At 37.6% G+C, this 20,496-nt stretch overlaps 1 protein-coding gene across 2 annotated transcripts in view; it reads left to right on the top strand.

Annotated features, from left to right (window-relative positions):
- LOC134529508 (glycine receptor subunit alpha-4-like) overlaps positions 1 to 19,958 on the top strand; it is an 80,112-nt gene extending 60,154 nt beyond the window's left edge. Inside the window, exons 9-10 of one of the 2 annotated variants that reach the window (XM_063363667.1) lie at positions 5,393 to 5,598; positions 19,756 to 19,958. In XM_063363667.1, the coding sequence (XP_063219737.1) occupies positions 5,393 to 5,598; positions 19,756 to 19,926 (377 nt within the window). In that variant the 3' untranslated portion in view covers positions 19,927 to 19,958. The remainder of the gene's footprint in view (positions 1 to 5,392; positions 5,599 to 19,755) is intronic. The other variant, XM_063363668.1, reaches the window with a different exon arrangement.
- Positions 19,959 to 20,496: the final 538 nt, after the last annotated feature.

Below are 20,496 nucleotides of genomic sequence, written 5' to 3' on the forward strand. Positions count from 1 at the left end.
CATGACGTCATACCAGCTGATGATCTATATACCTTGGTATTGGTGGGTCAGTCGGCAGGTGGCTTCCATGGAGGAAGGATCTGTCCTCATTTTTTTTCTCTTATCGAGTTCAAACCGAGGACATCAAACGTAAGTGTTTTTTAAATAGTATTTTATCAAAATGTGATTATTAAATTTTATTATAATTTTTGAAATTTTTTTCCAAATTTCTAGCATTAAAATTGCTGATTTTCAAGATGGCGGACATGACGTCGTTCTAGCTGACGATATATATACCTTTATACTAGGGGCAATATAACTTCGAGCTTGAGCTACGTCACACATGAGGAGTAGGGACTGCAACACGTGTGGGGAGTCGGGTGGATGAGGAAGGGGTACAGCGACCTTTCACAGCAGGTAGAGAAAAGCAGAAAATTTTGACCACTTATCACTGACGTTCCAAGCACTACCTCAGTTCTTCAACGCCACTGACTGTTCCAGCCGAAGAGTCTGATGTGTAAACGTCACTGCTGTCACTGTTTGCATCACCTAACTGAACAATCACTTTATCAATTTCAATGTCAAAACGCACATCCTTATACCAGTATTCGTTCTCGAGTGTCTTGGCGTGATTGCAAATCGGTATTCAATCTTCTGGACCCATTCGGTTAAATATCTTCTCGCAAAGTTTTTTTACATTTGCCAAATTGCAAGTAACATTTCTTGAAGCGACTTCTCCTTTAACTTTAGCCCATTTGCTTTCTATCGGATTCAAATCCGTTTGATAAGGGGGCAGACGAAGTAATGTGTGGCCACTATTTACCAATAGTCTGTCTGCCGAGTACTGCACTTGCGAAGGTTTGTGCTTCTTTATAAGGTTATACAAGTTTGGTTTGAGCATGTCGCTAGTAAAGGAAATATTCTCCTTACTTAACCACTGCTGCATTTCCAATTTTGTCGAGCTGGAGGTAGGCGTTTGATTTATTTTTGCATTGTGATAGGGAGCATTATCTATCACAATAACACTGTTTGGTGGAAGATTTGGTATTAATTGTTCGGTGAGCAATTTTTCATAATTATCTTTATTCATGTTTTTGTGATAATCCCCTGTTGCCTGGTGCGACATCCACATTGCCAGAGCATTTATGATAAAACCTTTTTCGCCACCTGCGTGAATCATTATTAATCTTTGACCCTTCGCGACAGGCACTAGTAAACCATTTGAGGACATGTCACTCCACATCTTATTTTTTACATGAGACGACAATATGTACGACTCATCCATGTATATAATTGTGCGTTCATCGTTTCTATATTAACGCATACTCTTGGTATATTCTATACTGTTTGCCGAATATCTGATTTTTCTATTAAAAGTAACAGCTGCGATTTGGTTTTCTGCCACCTGAATCCTAGCTTCTTCAAAGTCGTCCTTAAGGTTGTATTGCTACCTTGGTAATTTATGTCATTCTTTAGTTTACGTCGTACAGTTTCGACAGTCGGCACACGTTTTTCAAGTAAGTAAAAATTGTACACAGTACGTCGTACCACAGCTTCATCAAAGGTGTCAAGTTCGTGTTTACATGTTTTCTTTCGCTTCTTGTTGGGCGTCTCGAAATATGTTCCTTCACCAGCTTCATTCCTCTTAGCCTCCCTTTTAATTGTTTGTACAGTCGTGCGAGACACACCCGTCGCCTTAGCTGTTCTCAGCTGTGCTTTCTCTAGTGAAATGGAGGGTTCCTGCAATCGCGCTTCATTTTCCATAAACTGCAGAACGTTATAGACGATTTCCCGCGCCTGCAAGTGCAGTTTTTTAATCTTAACTTTTGACAACACTGGAGGCATTTTATGTATAAAGTTGTACTTTACACTAGGCGCGATATAACTCCGAGCTTAAGCTACGTCACACATAAGGATTAGGGACTGCAACACGTGTGGGGGGTCGGGTGGATGAGGAGGGGGTATAAGCAGATACGGCGACCTTGCACAGCAGGTAGAGAAAAACAGAAAACATTGACCACTTACCACTTACGTTCCAAGCACTACCTTAGTTCTTCAACGCCACTTACTGTTCCATCCGAAGAGTCTGATGTGTAAACGTCACCGCTGTCACTGTTTGCATCACCTAACTGAACAATCACTTTATCAATCTCAATGTCAAAACGCACATCCTTATCCCACCCAGTATTCGTTCTCGAGTGTCTTGACGTGATTGCAAATCGGTATCCAATCTTCTGGACCCATTCGGTTAAATATCTCCTCGCAAAGTTTTTTTACATTTGCCAAATTGCAAGTAACATTTCTTGAAGCGGCTTCTCCTTTAACTTTAGCCCATATGCTTTCTATCGGATTCAAATCCGGATGATAAGGGGGCAGACGAAGTAATGTGTTGCCACTATTTACGAATAGTCTGTCTGCCGAGTACTGCACTTGCGAAGGTTTGTGCTTCTTTATGAGTTTATACAAGTTTGGTTTGAGCATGTCGCTAGTAAAGGAAACATTCTCTTTATTTAACCACAGCTGCATTTCCGATTTTGTCAAGCTGGAGGTAGGCGTTTTATTTATTTTTACATTGTGATAGGGAGAATTATCTATCATAACAACACTGTTTGGTGGAAGATTTGGAATTAATTGTTCGGTGAGCTTAGTGCATTTTTTTACTCTTAACTTTTGACAACATTGAAGACATTTTATGTCTAAAGTTGTACTTTACTGAAGTACTGCACTACATATACAACACTGGCTCTGAACAAAAGTGATACACTACATGCACACAAACCTCGTCCAAACTGTAAACGAAAACGTTTAGTAAGTACCACGGATGTGTTAACGAACGTATTCGTCGGATTTCACCGAAGGACTACGTTTTCATTCTGTGCAGTAGCGTGTAGCCCCTGTTATCAAGTAATGCATTATCGCTCGCCGCGCCACGTCTGCCTTCTCCAGTGTCGGGACTCACATACACACAACGATTTTCTAACCGTCACCCAGGCTCGGAGTTATGTTGCGTCTACTGTACTGAAGTCCTGCACTACATATGTAACACTGGCTCTGAACAAAAGTGATACACTACATGCACACAAACCTCAGATCCAAACTGTAAACGAAAACGTTTAGTAAGTACCACGGATGTGTTAACGAACATATTCGTCGGATTTCACCGAAGGACTAAGTTATCACTCTGTGCAGTAGCGTGTAGCCCCTGTTATCAAGTTACGCATTATCGCTCGTTGCCGCGCCACGTCTGCCTTCCCCAATGTCGTGACTCACATACACACACAGATTTTCTAACCGTCACCCAGGCTCGGAGTTATGTTGCGTCTACGGTACATAAGTGGTGGGGGGTCAGTTTGCCAGCAGCCACCATGAGGAAAGGATCGGTCGCCATTTTTATTTTTTTGTCCTAAATAGGTTTGAACCGAAGACTCCGGGCTACATGTCGGAAATGTATGTTTTTTTAAATATTGTTTATTAAAATTTTATTAATTGAATTTTTTCATAAATTTAAATTTTTTTTATTAAAATCGGAAATTAAATAAAAAAATTCAAGATGTCGCCGTAACGGAAATTGCAACGGTTACGTCGTACTCCTAGATGATGTCAGCAGCTTAGAGCGACTATCTCTTAGGACTTTTAAGCTGCTTTTAGGAATATGTGTTGTTTCCAAGGCAAAAGACTTTTCAGTTTTTTTTAATCCTAATTTTTGAATTTTTGTGTAAGGAAACGAGAATTTTTCCCTCCAAACGGGAATTTTCGAGTCATTTTTGAGGAATTTTTGAGTCCAATATGGCTGCCGTGATGTCACAATCCAAGATGGCGGTCGGCACCACAGGCACCACAGCCTGAAGCCTGCGCCCGCAGCCCCATTTACATACTACTGTCAGTTTATATTCCATGGAAACTTGAAAAAGCGCATATGATTCATGAAATATACCACTGTACTTTTAATGAATTCGAAAATTCTTCTCTGTGTGAAAAATGTGGTGTATCAATTAGTCGATCTGATAAACGAAAAAAAAAAGTAATAGTATGCAAAAGACTTGCTTCAAACTCTAAGAACTTTAAAAATCGAGAAATTCTATTTATTTGTTTGTTTTTGTTCTTGTAGTAGATTTGAAATTATGTAATTAATATTTTATTTGTTATTTTGTTGTTTTATTTCTTGAACCGTTCACTCTTATGGTAATTTCAAGTAAATTAACTTTTTTGCATCCATGAAGGATTGAACCGAGGACAGGAAATGCTCGTTACAACCACTGTTTTAATAATAATTTAAAAATGAAATCTGGAATTCTTCCTGAAATTCTAGGTAAATAATTACAGATTTTCAATATGATGGCCAAGATGGCTGGCAAAATGGCGGATGCCACACAGCACTCTCGTTTGTGGTGTGTGTACTGCATTACATTAGTGCTTCTTGTATCGATACTGAAAACAAAATGGTGGCAGTGCTCTGTAGCAGGCTATGTGTGTTAACTAGATCTCCTGGTAGCAAGTATTGAAAATAAATATGGTGGAAAATTTCTCTAGCGGGTGATGCTATTATTCCTTCAAATTAAAAAAAAAATGTACAAGTCCGAATGTGTGTTCTTTTTTTATATACCTTGGTCTTGTAAATGTCTCGATGCCCGTGTGGTCAAAGGCGTATTTTTCCAGCCCAGAGATCCGAGCTGTCATGGTTCGAATCACCTCTGATCCATTGTATTTTGTATAAAAAATTAAATTAAGTGCGTCGATACAGACCACAACAATATTGGTAGGTAATGGAACATCGACCTTATGTACATGCGACAGAGCGATGCTGGTGCTCTCTAGGAACAAACAGCAGAAACAAAGGTGGAGGTATCCGGGATGACGGCCACCAGTGTAACAAAAAAAACCAAGATGGCGGTCATGATGTCATCCAAGATGACTGCCTCCAGCAGACGACTACAAGATGACAGCTCTGTTGTCAGAATCCAAAAAAGTGGTTGTGACATCAGATTCAAGATGGCGGACGTGACATTAGAATTCAAGATGGCGACCGTAACGAATAGTGAATAGTTCGGAAATTGGGGCGCTTAATGTCAAGATGTGGCATTCGATTTCAAGATGGTGTAATTCAAGATGGCGACAAAGGTCAAGTCAAGGTCAAAGGTCAAGTTCATCCAAGATTGCTGCCGCAATATCACAATCCAAGATGGCGGCCGACAATCCACTACATCCACACACCGGCACCAGCGACAGCTCCGCCATTTACATACTAGTGGTAGCCCCAGCCAGGAAACATTTCAGTTGCAGTGATATTGTATAAATGTAAAATTATGATGATAAGAAGTTTAGTGCTGCATATATTAACAAAATGTTACAGTGGTATAAATTTTATGCCTTTAGTTTTTAAAGAAAGTAATTTGCTTGTTTCAATCTGTTTCAGCAACTCAGAACACGCAGTCGCAGCAATCCTTGCCGCCTGTTTCGTATGTTAAGGCTATTGATGTTTGGATGTCTTCATGTTCTGTTTTTGTGTTTCTGTCACTCATGGAGTTTGCTGTAGTGAATAACTACATGGGACCTGTCGCCACGAAATTAATGAAAGGTTATTCTGAAGATGATCTTGGATATGGTGGAGATGAATATAAGGTCAGTATCATAATACTTCGGAAAAGTTACCATTACTCTGTGTTTTAATTTCATGAAGCTAATCAGTGACGTTTTTAAATAGTAAAATTATTTCATACTTAATGAGCACAATTAAAATACTTATTTGACATATTTTATTAGTCAGTAAAATGTATTTTAGAAAATTCCTATAGCCGTGATGTCATTACATAAGACTTAGTTGATCTTAACATTCTGTGAGTAGTTACCTAGAGCCTAATCAATTGTAATTGCTCCTTAACTACTTTTCTGAGGTAAAATCAGTTATTTTCAAGCCACGGTTTAATTTACCACATTAAAGATAATACCATTTCAAAAACAAAATACCCAATATATTCTAGAAACACCTCTGAAAGACTTTCCAGTGGTTAGTGTCCATCTCCAATGACCTTTCAATTAGACGTAGACTGTCAGGTAGTGAAGTACAGTTTCCTAAAAATTTAAAACAGTAGAAGTGCCATTTAAAACATATTATTAATTTTGCTTAGAGCAGAAAATACTACCTATAGTTCATGCTCTCATCCAGTCAATAAAATTAAAATGGGCACATACTTATGTACGATATTAGGTTATACTCCTTTGACATGATTAAATATCACAACACTAAAATATATATTGTAATCTACACGGGAATACTTTGTGTTTCAATTACTTTTTCTTTCCTGGCAACAAAAGATAATCAAATACGTAACAAGGGCATTGTGGTGTATTCGAATACTCATGACTAGAAACAGCAAAACTAAAACCTGTCTGAGATTCTCAGAGGTGGAAAAATTACAACATTCAGTTATGGCAGGTACATTAACGTGTATTCTTTCACTTCCTAAATTGAGTGTCGGAAACTCAAAAGTTTAATGCAAACAACCATAGATTGAAGCAGAAACAGACTGTTTATAAACCTTAATTTTAGTGATAATAAACAAATTAATTTCAAGGTGATTACCTGGAAACTCATCTTTACAAATTCATAACATCTTAACATTTCTGTTACATACCAGGCAACGTTAATTTCCGCAGCTCAAAAATACAAACTTTGTCAGAAACAAAAATGTTTAAACTATTTATATTAACCTACAGTCCCTCATTGCTGTTTTTTTGAGCCACCATATCTCGCGCCCAATAAAGTTCCGTATGTTGATATAATAAAAACTATCACACAAAATTACAACTTATATACTTTTTTATAAACAGGTACCATGAATATTGCGTTTACGTTATTCATGTTCAATGTTGTTAAAAGAAAATTAACCACTTTTGTTATTACCAAAAATAATTTTTTACTAGAGCTCGGTGAGTGAATGACGATACTTCTTTGCCGCTCACCCTCGGCTGATAAGTCCTGTTCAATTTCGCAGACGAGGCAAAAATAATGTAAATCACCACATGCATCTTCTTGTGGTTTTTACTTCTTTTCTACTTACAGTAAAACAGAGTTCAGTGCAAAGTTTATTAAACTTATGCGTAGCTACTTGGGCTACTCGCTGTATATAATCAGCGACTTACGCAAACATTCACATTTAACTTATGTAAGTTCACAGCTAAAAGTAATCTTGTAAACTCCAAATTTGCGACGTAAACGACAGTAGTAGTATAGGAAAGTATTTCCGGGCGCACGGCGCTGGCGCGTGGTGTGTGGCCGGTGGTGTTTTCCGTCATCTTGGATTGTGATGTCACGGCGGCCATCTTGGATGGTTGTGACCTTGACCTTTGACCTTGACATTTGACCTTCAAAATGTGTCAAAATCCGCCAAAATTGGGCAAAAATTGCCCAAAATTCCTCAAAAATCGCCAAAATTTACATTTCTTAGGAAAAAAATTCCGCCAAAAAATCTCAAAAAATTCCACAATTCAAAAATTCCCGTTTTCGAGAGAAAAATTCCCGTTTCGAGGGAAAATTTCCCGTTTTTAGTCCTTAAAAATCCCAGCGGCTAGAAATGTCCATATGTAGGCTTAAGCATCCATGTCTACAGCCTACGATAAGCCTCTGACGTCATCATGGATTATGACGTCACTGTTGCAATTTCCGTTACGGTCGTCATCTTTAACTTTTTTTTTATTATCCGATTTTAATGAATTTTTTTTTAAAATTATAAAAAAATTAAATAATAAAATTTTAATAAAATACTTTTAAAAAACATACATTAACGACACGGAGTTTGGAGTCCTCGGTTCGAACCCGGTGAGGGCAAAAAAAAAATGGCGACCGATCCTTCCCTCACAGTGACTGCTGGCATACTGACTCCCACCACTTTTTTCATAGCATATATATCATCCGGCAGTATGACGTCACATACGCCATCTTGAAATTTGGAAGCCATCTTGAAAATCTTTATTTATTATCCGATTTTAACGAAAAAAATTCCAAAATTCATCAAAAAATTAACGTATTTGAATTCTGTTTGATTATATCGATGTACATCCTTGGTTCGATTCCCGGCGAGAGTAAACGGTCGATCCTTCCTCCATGAAAGCTACCTAGACTGATCTACCACCACCAGTACCAAGGTATATATCATCAACTGGTATGACATCATGTCCGCCATCTTGTCTTCATCCGCTGGAGACCACCATCTTGTTTTCGTCAGCTAGAGTGTGCCGATACCATGTAGTATAATTATCTGGTCACTAAACTTGTGTCCTCAACTGTCGACATTGAACATTGACCTTGAACTTTGACCTTGACCTTGAAATTTGACCTTGACCTTGAACTTTGACCTTGACCTTGAAATTTGACCTTGACCTTGAAATTTGACCTTGACCTTGAAATTTGACTTTGTCCCTGAAATTTGACTTTGTCCTTGTCGACCATCATGAATCCGACATTTTATGTTCAGTACATGCTACCAGAGGATACCACCTGCTGGAGTAAGCCATCTTGTGTGTGTACTTGTATTATAGAGTACATTTCCATCTGGATAATTTTATTCTAACCTGCTACAGTGCAGTAATCATTTATTACCGAGGTGCCCCCGCCATCATGAAATTCGACCGCCATCTTGAAATCATGTAATAACGTAGCTAGAAAAGCGGGAAAAAATCCAAAATTCATTAAATAAATCACTCATTAACTTACATATCGATTCGATCCGCTCCAGTCCTTGGTTCGATCCTCGATCGATGCAAAACATTTAATTTTATGAAAAAAAAATAATAATTCCAATAAACCATGTTCAACATTCTTAAAGAGACTTTAAATCATCTACTACCATCATCCTATCAGACATCAAGACCACCATATTGGAAATTAGTAATTGTAATGCTAGAGATTCGGGAAAAAGTTCAAAACTCATTAAATAAATTTGTAATCTATATACTGATTGATTAGATCGACTAAGGTCCTTGACACGATCCTGGACGAAGCTAAAATAAATTTAATTAAAATACCAGAAAAGTGTAGGTTCGAGGAATAAAACACCTAAAAGTCTTTTACAAACATAATATTTATTACACAATTTCTATCCTACTACAGAATCACTTGCGAAAGACAGCAATCTTATAAAAATTTAGCCCTGCATAGACGTACAAAGACTACTTCTTAGCTCCAAATGGCTCCAAATGCTCCAAACGGCCTCCAAATGCTTGACAGCTACAAATGTTTCCAGCAGCTCCAAATGCTCCAACAGCTCCAAAAAAAGGCTCCAAATGCTCCAACAGCCTCCAAATGCTTAACACAGCTCCAAATGGCTCCAAATGCTTGACAGCTCCAAATGCATAACACAGCTCCAAATGGCTCCAAATGCTCCAAACGGCCTCCAAATGCTTGACAGCTCCAAATGTCTCCAGCAGCTCCAAATGCTCCAACAGCTCCAAAAAAAAGGCTCCAAAAGCTCCAACAGCCTCCAAATGCATAACACAGCTCCAAATGGCTCCAAATGCTCCAAACGGCCTCCAAATGCTTGACAGCTACAAATGTTTCCAGCAGCTCCAAATGCTCCAAATGCTTGACAGCTCCAAATGCTTCAAAAGGCTCCAAATGCTCCAAATGCTTCAAACGGCCTCCAAATGGCTCCAACAGCTCCAACAGCCTCCAAATGCTTAACACAGCTCCAAATGGCTCCAAATGCTTGACAGCTCCAAATGCTTCAAATGACTCCAAATGCTCCAAATGCTCCAAACGGCCTCCAAATGGCTCCAACAGCTCCAACAGCCTCCAAATGCTTGACAGCTCCAAATGTTTCCAGCAGCTCCAAATGCTCCAAAACTCCAACAGCCTCCAAATGCATAACACAGCTCCAAATGGCTCCAAATGCTCCAAACGGCCTCCAAATGCTTGACAGCTCCAAATGCTTCAAATGACTCCAAATGCTCCAAATGCTCCAAACGGCCTCCAAATGGCTCCAACAGCTCCAACAGCCTCCAAATGCTTGACAGCTCCAAATGTTTCCAGCAGCTCCAAATGCTCCAAATGGCTCCAACAGCCTCCAAATGCTTAACACAGCTCTAAATGGCTCCAACAGCTCCAAAAGACTCCAAATGCTTCAAAAGGCTCCAATTGCTCCAAGAGCTCCATCTTCAATTGGTTCCAACTGATTCCTATTACTTTTATCGAACTTGGCATGATTACTAACATGTCTTTATCAGTATACAGTTTGACTGGCAGTGGTAACGTTTTTTACACCTTTAAGCTATAAGTTTTATTTAGAAATCAGATTTCGATAAATGATAGCTTCCATCTGGAAAGAAAATATATTAATTTATCTTCAAGTTTATACACATACATTTAATTTAATCCATTATTGTATGTAGCCAGCTTCCCTCAGTTCTTTGAGTATGAAGGATATTTCTTTAATGTTCGAATAGTTTCCTGCACAAAGCGATCCATGTAGTAGTCGTAGCCTGTTAACCAATATGTTAGGATCTTCCCATGAGGTATAATCAATCTCTTCTGCTGCCTTCATCATCCTTACATGTTTATAATAAATATTATCTCTGGTGTCTATCGTTTTAACACCAACCACAAGGTCACTTTCGTCATCTTGCCAGTGATTATCACAAGCTTGATCAGGATAATTTATTTTATTACGTCGTTTCCATCGTTTTGGTCTCAAACCATCATCACAGTCTTCGCTCTTGCATGCTTTTGGTGCTTCAGTACAGTAATCAATCATGTCAGCCTCAGATGTGTCACCACAATCTTCAATCATGCCAGCTTCTGATGTGTCACCACAGTCTTCAATCATGTCAGCACCACAAACTTGATCAGGATAATTTATTTTATTACGTCTTTTCCATCGTTTTGGTCTCAGACTGCCATCACAGTCTTCGATCTTGCCTGCTTTAGGTGTTTCAGTACAGTACTCAATCATGTCAGCCTCAGATGTGTCACCACAATCTTCAATCATGCCAGCCTCAGATGATTCATCAAAGTCTTCGACCTTGTAAGCTTCAGGTGGTTCTCCATCTTTTCACATTTTCATGGAGACGACTAGATATTGGAGTAAACATATTTTCATTTCTAATGTGGTTACAACTTCCTTCGTTTGTTTTAAATTTTAAATTATTATCTTGATCTAGATCAGTAATTTTAGCATTAGCTTTTTCGCCTTCGTTCCTCTTCCGCGATGTTGTAACCCAGTCTTCGTTATCTTTATTCATCTTAATTGTACAGGTCTTGTAATGTCTATCCAAGTAATATCTTCTACCAAAGGATTTCTGACACTGACTGCAATGAAATGGTTTTTGACAAGGACCCAAATTACACTCGCTTCTCTCATGTCGTTTAGCATTCTTTCTCAAGGTAAACACCTTGCTACAGTATCTACAGTGATGACGTTTTGATACAGCAACAAATCCCGTTTCAGGATTCATATTAGTTATTGAGACTAATGCCAGATGCAAACTAAGAGTTTTAAATTAGATATATTACTTAAATAGAATTTTTTAATTATTTCATCAGCGAGAATTAATTTATCTCATTCAAAGGTACTTGTTGCAAGTAGTTCTGCTTTTCAACAACAGATGTCGCCACATGTTACTTGCAGGTAAATAATATTTAGTTCTTTTATGCGGGATGCGGGATGCTCACTAACGATCGCAAAAGAAGGATGGCTTCGCTAGACTCCAAGGAGAAGGAAGTTCGTCCATCCTGTTAGTGCTTCTTAGATTTCTCAGAGATTATTTGACTGAGTAATGATATTTTTTTTTTTTAAATTTCCACCTGATAAAAATATTACAAGTGCTGATTTATTGGCAGAATTTCAATAATTAAATGCAACCTTGAATAAAAAATGACATGACTCATTAAGTAAAAAATTCTTCATGCAGAGATCAATTCCTCATCAGTAACCAGAAGCACTCGGAGAAAACCGTCAGATGTCTAGTCAGGAATAATCAGAAGCACCCAGAGAAAACCATCAAAATATTGTCAAGAATAATCAGGAGCACACGGAGAAAACTACCATAATATTGTCAAGAATAAACGGGAGCACACGGAGAAATCCACCATAATATTGACAAGAATAATCAGGAGCACACGGAGAAAACCACCGCAAGTTTTCTTTGATATCTTAAATTTCAGGAAAAAAATAATACTAAAAATAAAAATAAATTAATAAAAAATTAAAAAAAATAAAATAAAAAAAAATACATAAATATATTCTGCTAGCTTGTGAACTTCTCATTGTTGAACAAAGATAGAGTTCTAGTACAAGCCAGAATTTTATGTATTTTTTTTTATTTTATTTTTTTTAATTTTTTATTAATTTATTTTTATTTTTAGTATTATTTTTTTCCTGAAATTTAAGATATCAAAGAAAACTTGCGGTGGTTTTCTCCGTGTGCTCCTGATTATTCTTGTCAATATTATGGTGGATTTCTCCGTGTGCTCCCGTTTATTCTTGACAATATTATGGTAGTTTTCTCCGTGTGCTCCTGATTATTCTTGACAATATTTTGATGGTTTTCTCTGGGTGCTTCTGATTATTCCTGACTAGACATCTGATGGTTTTCTCCGAGTGCTTCTGGTTACTGATGAGGAATTGATCTCTGCATGAAGAATTTTTTACTTAATGAGTCATGTCATTTTTTATTCAAGGTTGCATTTAATTATTGAAATTCTGCCAATAAATCAGCACTTGTAATATTTTTATCAGGTGGAAATTTAAAAAAAAAAATATCATTACTCAGTCAAATAATCTCTGAGAAATCTAAGAAGCACTAACAGGATGGACGAACTTCCTTCTCCTTGGAGTCTAGCGAAGCCATCCTTCTTTTGCGATCGTTAGTGAGCATCCCGCATCCCGCATAAAAGAACTAAATATTATTTACCTGCAAGTAACATGTGGCGACATCTGTTGTTGAAAAGCAGAACTACTTGCAACAAGTACCTTTGAATGAGATAAATTAATTCTCGCTGATGAAATAATTAAAAAATTCTATTTAAGTAATATATCTAATTTAAAACTCTTAGTTTGCATCTGGCATTAGTCTCAATAACTAATATGAATCCTGAAACGGGATTTGTTGCTGTATCAAAACGTCATCACTGTAGATACTGTAGCAAGGTGTTTACCTTGAGAAAGAATGCTAAACGACATGAGAGAAGCGAGTGTAATTTGGGTCCTTGTCAAAAACCATTTCATTGCAGTCAGTGTCAGAAATCCTTTGGTAGAAGATATTACTTGGATAGACATTACAAGACCTGTACAATTAAGATGAATAAAGATAACGAAGACTGGGTTACAACATCGCGGAAGAGGAACGAAGGCGAAAAAGCTAATGCTAAAATTACTGATCTAGATCAAGATAATAATTTAAAATTTAAAACAAACGAAGGAAGTTGTAACCACATTAGAAATGAAAATATATTTACTCCAATATCTAGTCGTCTCCATGAAAATGTGAAAGATGGAGAACCACCTGAAGCTTACAAGGTCGAAGACTTTGATGAATCATCTGAGGCTGGCATGATTGAAGATTGTGGTGACACATCTGAGGCTGACATGATTGAGTACTGTACTGAAACACCTAAAGCAGGCAAGATCGAAGACTGTGATGGCAGTCTGAGACCAAAACGATGGAAAAGACGTAATAAAATAAATTATCCTGATCAAGTTTGTGGTGCTGACATGATTGAAGACTGTGGTGACACATCAGAAGCTGGCATGATTGAAGATTGTGGTGACACATCTGAGGCTGACATGATTGATTACTGTACTGAAGCACCAAAAGCATGCAAGAGCGAAGACTGTGATGATGGTTTGAGACCAAAACGATGGAAACGACGTAATAAAATAAATTATCCTGATCAAGCTTGTGATAATCACTGGCAAGATGACGAAAGTGACCTTGTGGTTGGTGTTAAAACGATAGACACCAGAGATAATATTTATTATAAACATGTAAGGATGATGAAGGCAGCAGAAGAGATTGATTATACCTCATGGGAAGATCCTAACATATTGGTTAACAGGCTACGACTACTACATGGATCGCTTTGTGCAGGAAACTATTCGAACATTAAAGAAATATCCTTCATACTCAAAGAACTGAGGGAAGCTGGCTACATACAATAATGGATTAAATTAAATGTATGTGTATAAACTTGAAGATAAATTAATATATTTTCTTTCCAGATGGAAGCTATCATTTATCGAAATCTGATTTCTAAATAAAACTTATAGCTTAAAGGTGTAAAAAACGTTACCACTGCCAGTCAAACTGTATACTGATAAAGACATGTTAGTAATCATGCCAAGTTCGATAAAAGTAATAGGAATCAGTTGGAACCAATTGAAGATGGAGCTCTTGGAGCAATTGGAGCCTTTTGAAGCATTTGGAGTCTTTTGGAGCTGTTGGAGCCATTTAGAGCTGTGTTAAGCATTTGGAGGCTGTTGGAGCCATTTGGAGCATTTGGAGCTGCTGGAAACATTTGGAGCTGTCAAGCATTTGGAGGCTGTTGGAGCTGTTGGAGCCATTTGGAGGCCGTTTGGAGCATTTGGAGCATTTGGAGTCATTTGAAGCATTTGGAGCTGTCAAGCATTTGGAGGCCGTTTGGAGCATTTGGAGCCATTTGGAGCTGTGTTATGCATTTGGAGGCTGTTGGAGTTTTGGAGCATTTGGAGCTGCTGGAAACATTTGGAGCTGTCAAGCATTTGGAGGCTGTTGGAGCTGTTGGAGCCATTTGGAGGCCGTTTGGAGCATTTGGAGCATTTGGAGTCATTTGAAGCATTTGGAGCTGTCAAGCATTTGGAGCCATTTGGAGCTGTGTTAAGCATTTGGAGGCTGTTGGAGCTGTTGGAGCCATTTGGAGGCCGTTTGAAGCATTTGGAGCATTTGGAGCCTTTTGAAGCATTTGGAGCTGTCAAGCATTTGGAGCATTTGGAGCTGCTGGAAACATTTGTAGCTGTCAAGCATTTGGAGGCCGTTTGGAGCATTTGGAGCCATTTGGAGCTGTGTTATGCATTTGGAGGCTGTTGGAGCTTTTGGAGCCTTTTTTTTGGAGCTGTTGGAGCATTTGGAGCTGCTGGAGACATTTGGAGCTGTCAAGCATTTGGAGGCCGTTTGGAGCATTTGGAGCCATTTGGAGCTGTGTTATGCATTTGGAGCTGTCAAGCATTTGGAGCCATTTGGAGCTGTGTTAAGCATTTGGAGGCTGTTGGAGCATTTGGAGCCTTTTTTTGGAGCTGTTGGAGCATTTGGAGCTGCTGGAAACATTTGTAGCTGTCAAGCATTTGGAGGCCGTTTGGAGCATTTGGAGCCATTTGGAGCTAAGAAGTAGTCTTTGTACGTCTATGCAGGGCTAATTTTTTATAAGATTGCTGTCTTTCGCAAGTGATTCTGTAGTAGGATAGAAATTGTGTAATAAATATTATGTTTGTAAAAGACTTTTAGGTGTTTTATTCCTCGAACCTACACTTTTCTGGTATTTTAATTAAATTTATTTTAGCTTCGTCCAGGATCGTGTCAAGGACCTTAGTCGATCTAATCAATCAGTATATAGATTACAAATTTATTTAATGAGTTTTGAACTTTTTCCCGAATCTCTAGCATTACAATTACTAATTTCCAATATGGTGGTCTTGATGTCTGATAGGATGATGGTAGTAGATGATTTAAAGTCTCTTTAAGAATGTTGAACATGGTTTATTGGAATTATTATTTTTTTTCATAAAATTAAATGTTTTGCATCGATCGAGGATCGAACCAAGGACTGGAGCGGATCGAATCGATATGTAAGTTAATGAGTGATTTATTTAATGAATTTTGGATTTTTTCCCGCTTTTCTAGCTACGTTATTACATGATTTCAAGATGGCGGTCGAATTTCATGATGGCGGGGGCACCTCGGTAATAAATTATTACTGCACTGTAGCAGGTTAGAATAAAATTATCCAGATGGAAATGTACTCTATAATACAAGTACACACACAAGATGGCGTACTCCAGCAGGTGGTATCCTCTGGTAGCATGTACTGAACATAAAATGTCGGATTCATGATGGTCGACAAGGACAAAGTCAAATTTCAGGGACAAAGTCAAATTTCAAGGTCAAGGTCAAATTTCAAGGTCAAGGTCAAATTTCAAGGTCAAGGTCAAAGTTCAAGGTCAAGGTCAAATTTCAAGGTCAAGGTCAAAGTTCAAGGTCAATGTTCAATGTCGACAGTTGAGGACACAAGTTTAGTGACCAGATAATTATACTACATGGTATCGGCACACTCTAGCTGACGAAAACAAGATGGTGGTCTCCAGCGGATGAAGACAAGATGGCGGACATGATGTCATACCAGTTGATGATATATACCTTGGTACTGGTGGTGGTAGATCAGTCTAGGTAGCTTTCATGGAGGAAGGATCGACCGTTTACTCTCGCCGGGAATCGAACCAAGGACGTACATCGATATAATCAAACAGAATTCAAATACGTTAATTTTTTGATGAATTTTGGAATTTTTTTCGTTAAAATCGGATAATAAATAAAGATTTTCAAGATGGCTTCCAAATTTCAAGATGGCGTATGTGACGTCATACTGCCGGATGATATATATGCTATGAAAAAAGTGGTGGGAGTCAGTATGCCAGCAGTCACTGTGAGGGAAGGATCGGTCGCCATTTTTTTTTTGCCCTCACCGGGTTCGAACCGACGACTCCAAACTCCGTGTCGTTAATGTATGTTTTTTAAAAGTATTTTATTAAAATTTTATTATTTAATTTTTTTATAATTTTTAAAAAAAATTCATTAAAATCGGATAATAAATAAAAAAGTTAAAGATGACGACCGTAACGGAAATTGCAACAGTGACGTCATAATCCATGATGACGTCAGAGGCTTATCGTAGGCTGTAGACATGGATGCTTAAGCCTACATATGGACATTTCTAGCCGCTGGGATTTTTAAGTACTAAAAACGGGAAATTTTCCCTCGAAACGGGAATTTTTCTCTCGAAAACGGGAATTTTTGAATTGTGGAATTTTTTGAGATTTTTTGGCGGAATTTTTTTCCTAAGAAATGTAAATTTTGGCGATTTTTGAGGAATTTTGGGCAATTTTTGCCCAATTTTGGCGGATTTTGACACATTTTGAAGGTCAAATGTCAAGGTCAAAGGTCAAGGTCACAACCATCCAAGATGGCCGCCGTGACATCACAATCCAAGATGACGGAAAACACCACCGGCCACACACCACGCGCCAGCGCCGTGCGCCCGGAAATACTTTCCTATACTACTGACAGTTTTTACTACCAGAAAAGGCTAGCCACAGCATTTATTATTACGAATCACGTCCCAGAAGTAGCACATTACCTGTGACCTGATTTGAATTCTATAGTTTTACTAATAAACTAAATCATATAGTAAACATCAAAAGGAAAAAAAAGATAGCGTGTGTTCGTCACTTTAAAAAGAACCAACAAATTGTTAAATATCACAGATGGCATGTACCTGTATGTTCCAAAAAAATATTTTCACTGCTGATAAAATTTAAGTAGACCAGAATAAAACCAAATTGCAAATACTCTGTTCGCTGGTTTCAGCATTAAAAAGAGTAGATACTAGTATTAGTAGTTGCAGCTATTATTTCAATATTAAAAATAAACATCAACATATTTTTTTTAATTTGTTACACGGACTATTTTTCATTTGTTTGAAAATAAACCATATACTACGCTTTCTATCTTGCGTTTGAATACAACTGCACAAAATGAGCATGTGTATTTGACTTTGTGTTTCCGTCGCATGCTAAAATTTCACCCCCAACACGCCTCAAGAAGTAAAACTTAAAAACAAAATTAAATTTTTGTGCTTATAAATGAATAACGTTTTGACAATGGACCTCCCAGATTGTCAGCACCAAATCCTGTTGTAATTGTACTAATAAAAGCAACTCTATGCCTCTGCGCAAGGCAATGTGTGTTACACATAAGGCTCAGAATTTTATCTTGTCGACAGCTAAGTAATTAGAGAAAAAACATGCGACATAGTGCAAGAAAATTATGAAGTGATTAGTCACAATATACCTACATATTTTGAATACTTATTGTATTAAGTTCCAATGTTCGCAATGGCAATATTCAATAAATTCATATACTAGGGCTGTTTTTTTCAGCCTCCGATGGGCTATAAAAAAAGACAAATTTACATAACATAATAATTTTACCACCAAAAGAACAGCAGGGTCTTACTTATTGGACTACAGAATCGTCAAAACGGTTGAGGCAGTTGTTATAACGTGACACAAGCTTCTCAATGCCTTCTTCAAATACGTTAGCTGCCAATGAGGAGAGATATAGGGCCAGCGCCTGGATCTCCTTCTCCCCCACGACACCGCAGTGAGGCGGATGAACTAACAGTGCGGCGCATTGTGCCACGCTATTCGCATATCTTGCGATACGTCTTGACGCGGAAGCCAGTGCGCCGCACTATTAGTCCACCCGCTTCATAGCAGCATCGGGATGGGAAAGGGTTTCTAGGCGCTTGAACCTGTATCTCTATTCACTGGCGGCTAACGTCTTTGAAGAAGGCGTCTAGAAGCTTGTACCACGATATAATAAATGCCTCAACAATTTTGGCGATGATGTAGAAAAATAAGTAAGACCCTGCTTTACTTTTGGTAGTAAAATTATAATTGTATGTAGATTTGTTTTTTTTTATAGCCCATCGGAGTTTGAAAGAAAAAAGTTCTCGTATACCTATATAAATAGGAGGTGCGGTTTTTGAGTGGTCAGATCATCGCCTCTCAACCAGGCGATCTGGGTTCGATTCCCGACAGGGTCGAACCTGTAATTTTTGCAAGTGCGAAACGTGGCTGGCTGGTTTTCTCAGAGTATTCCCATTTCCCCCCACCAATTCATTCCGTCACTGCTCCATACCCCATCTCACCTCACCTCATGCATTCTTCAGGCTGGCCGAAACGACAGTTCTGTCCCTCTATAGTCGATCCCGTGATGTCAGCGGTTATTTCTCCCGGCGGTTCCAATCTATAAGTTGTTTCAAATGACATACTGTAAGTAGGTATTAAAACGTGGCAAAGTTTAATCCATGCCCTTTAAAGCTGGCAATTTGTATAAATAACTCAAAATCGTAATTACAGTAAAAATTAGAAACTCCAAGTTAGCGAGGTCTAAACCTACTTAGCTTAGGTGAGTAATTTTTTTCATCTCGCTAGAATATTATTTACCTGAGAGTTCTTTTTAACTAAATGTCTTTATATGGCCTCACTAAAGCAAAGAAGGAAAAAATTAGTCTAAACCCAACTAAGATTGAATTATTATTTAATGGAAACAAAATCTATAAATTGTTGAAGAAAAGCTTGCTTATAAAACCATTAGTTGCTAAGCTGTGCAGGATATTATAAATTTGAAATGAATGTTTTATGTGGGAGTCTAAACTTTTACGTAGCACTGTTTTAAACATTTTAAATGGAATTCTCGTTGTTAACATTTGTCTGACACCATTAAGTTTCTACTATTTGACATTAGTTTGAATCAATTACAATTTTATGATATTTGCACCAAATTTAATACAAATAGTAACAGCATTTACTTTGAATAACATACATAACTTTTATGAATAGGCTTAGTCTATTTTAAATTTTTATATTGCAAGTTAGTTACACATTATTAAATATTTTTATTCAGTATTTCAGTTAATATCTTGGTCTTTGTAAAATGCTTAGTTTTTAAACTAAACATGAACGCTTGTTCCAGGATCTGGATGCAAGATGTCGGAGTTCCCTTGGTCGAGTGGCCAGTGTTCCTAAATACGATACATTTTGCCATGGGCGAGAAACAGCGTTATATATCGACAAGTTCTCCAGATTTTTCTTTCCTTTTTCTTTTTTTATTCTTAATGTTGTATACTGGTCTACATTTCTTTGAAATCAACCAATAAAATGTTTCATTTTAATTGACTCTGTAGTTTTGATATTTTCTATGCTAGAACATGATTTTATTATTTATGTTGAATTTCCTTAATAAAATTTAAACTATTTGGCAATTTTTTCTTTAAAAAAAAAAATTAAAGCATTTCTATGGCATTTGATGAAAATATGTTCTTGTAAGAATATTTGATTTTACTGAATCTAAATTAAATTATATAAAAAAAGTTAAATATTTTTCAACACGACACTAGTAGATGAATAAAGTAGGTATGGGGACAGGGGGTGAGGGGTCGGGATTTCGGGGATTCGAGACGGCCATCTTGGATGACGTAACTTCCGGCGACCATTTTGTTTTCTCGAACATTCCGCTATTTTGAATTATGACGTCATCATTGCACTTTTCGTTACGACCGCCATCTTGAAAATCTTTATTTATTATCCGATTTTAATGGAAAAAAAATAATTAATAACAATTTTAATTAAAAACCCCGCACATCGAACACCCCACTCCTATGTGTTGCAATTTTCGTTACGATGAATACATCATCGTACACCCCACTCCTATGCA

Source organism: Bacillus rossius, chromosome 2 (assembly GCF_032445375.1).
Source record: "Bacillus rossius redtenbacheri isolate Brsri chromosome 2, Brsri_v3, whole genome shotgun sequence".
NCBI classification, from domain to species: domain Eukaryota; kingdom Metazoa; phylum Arthropoda; class Insecta; order Phasmatodea; family Bacillidae; genus Bacillus; species Bacillus rossius.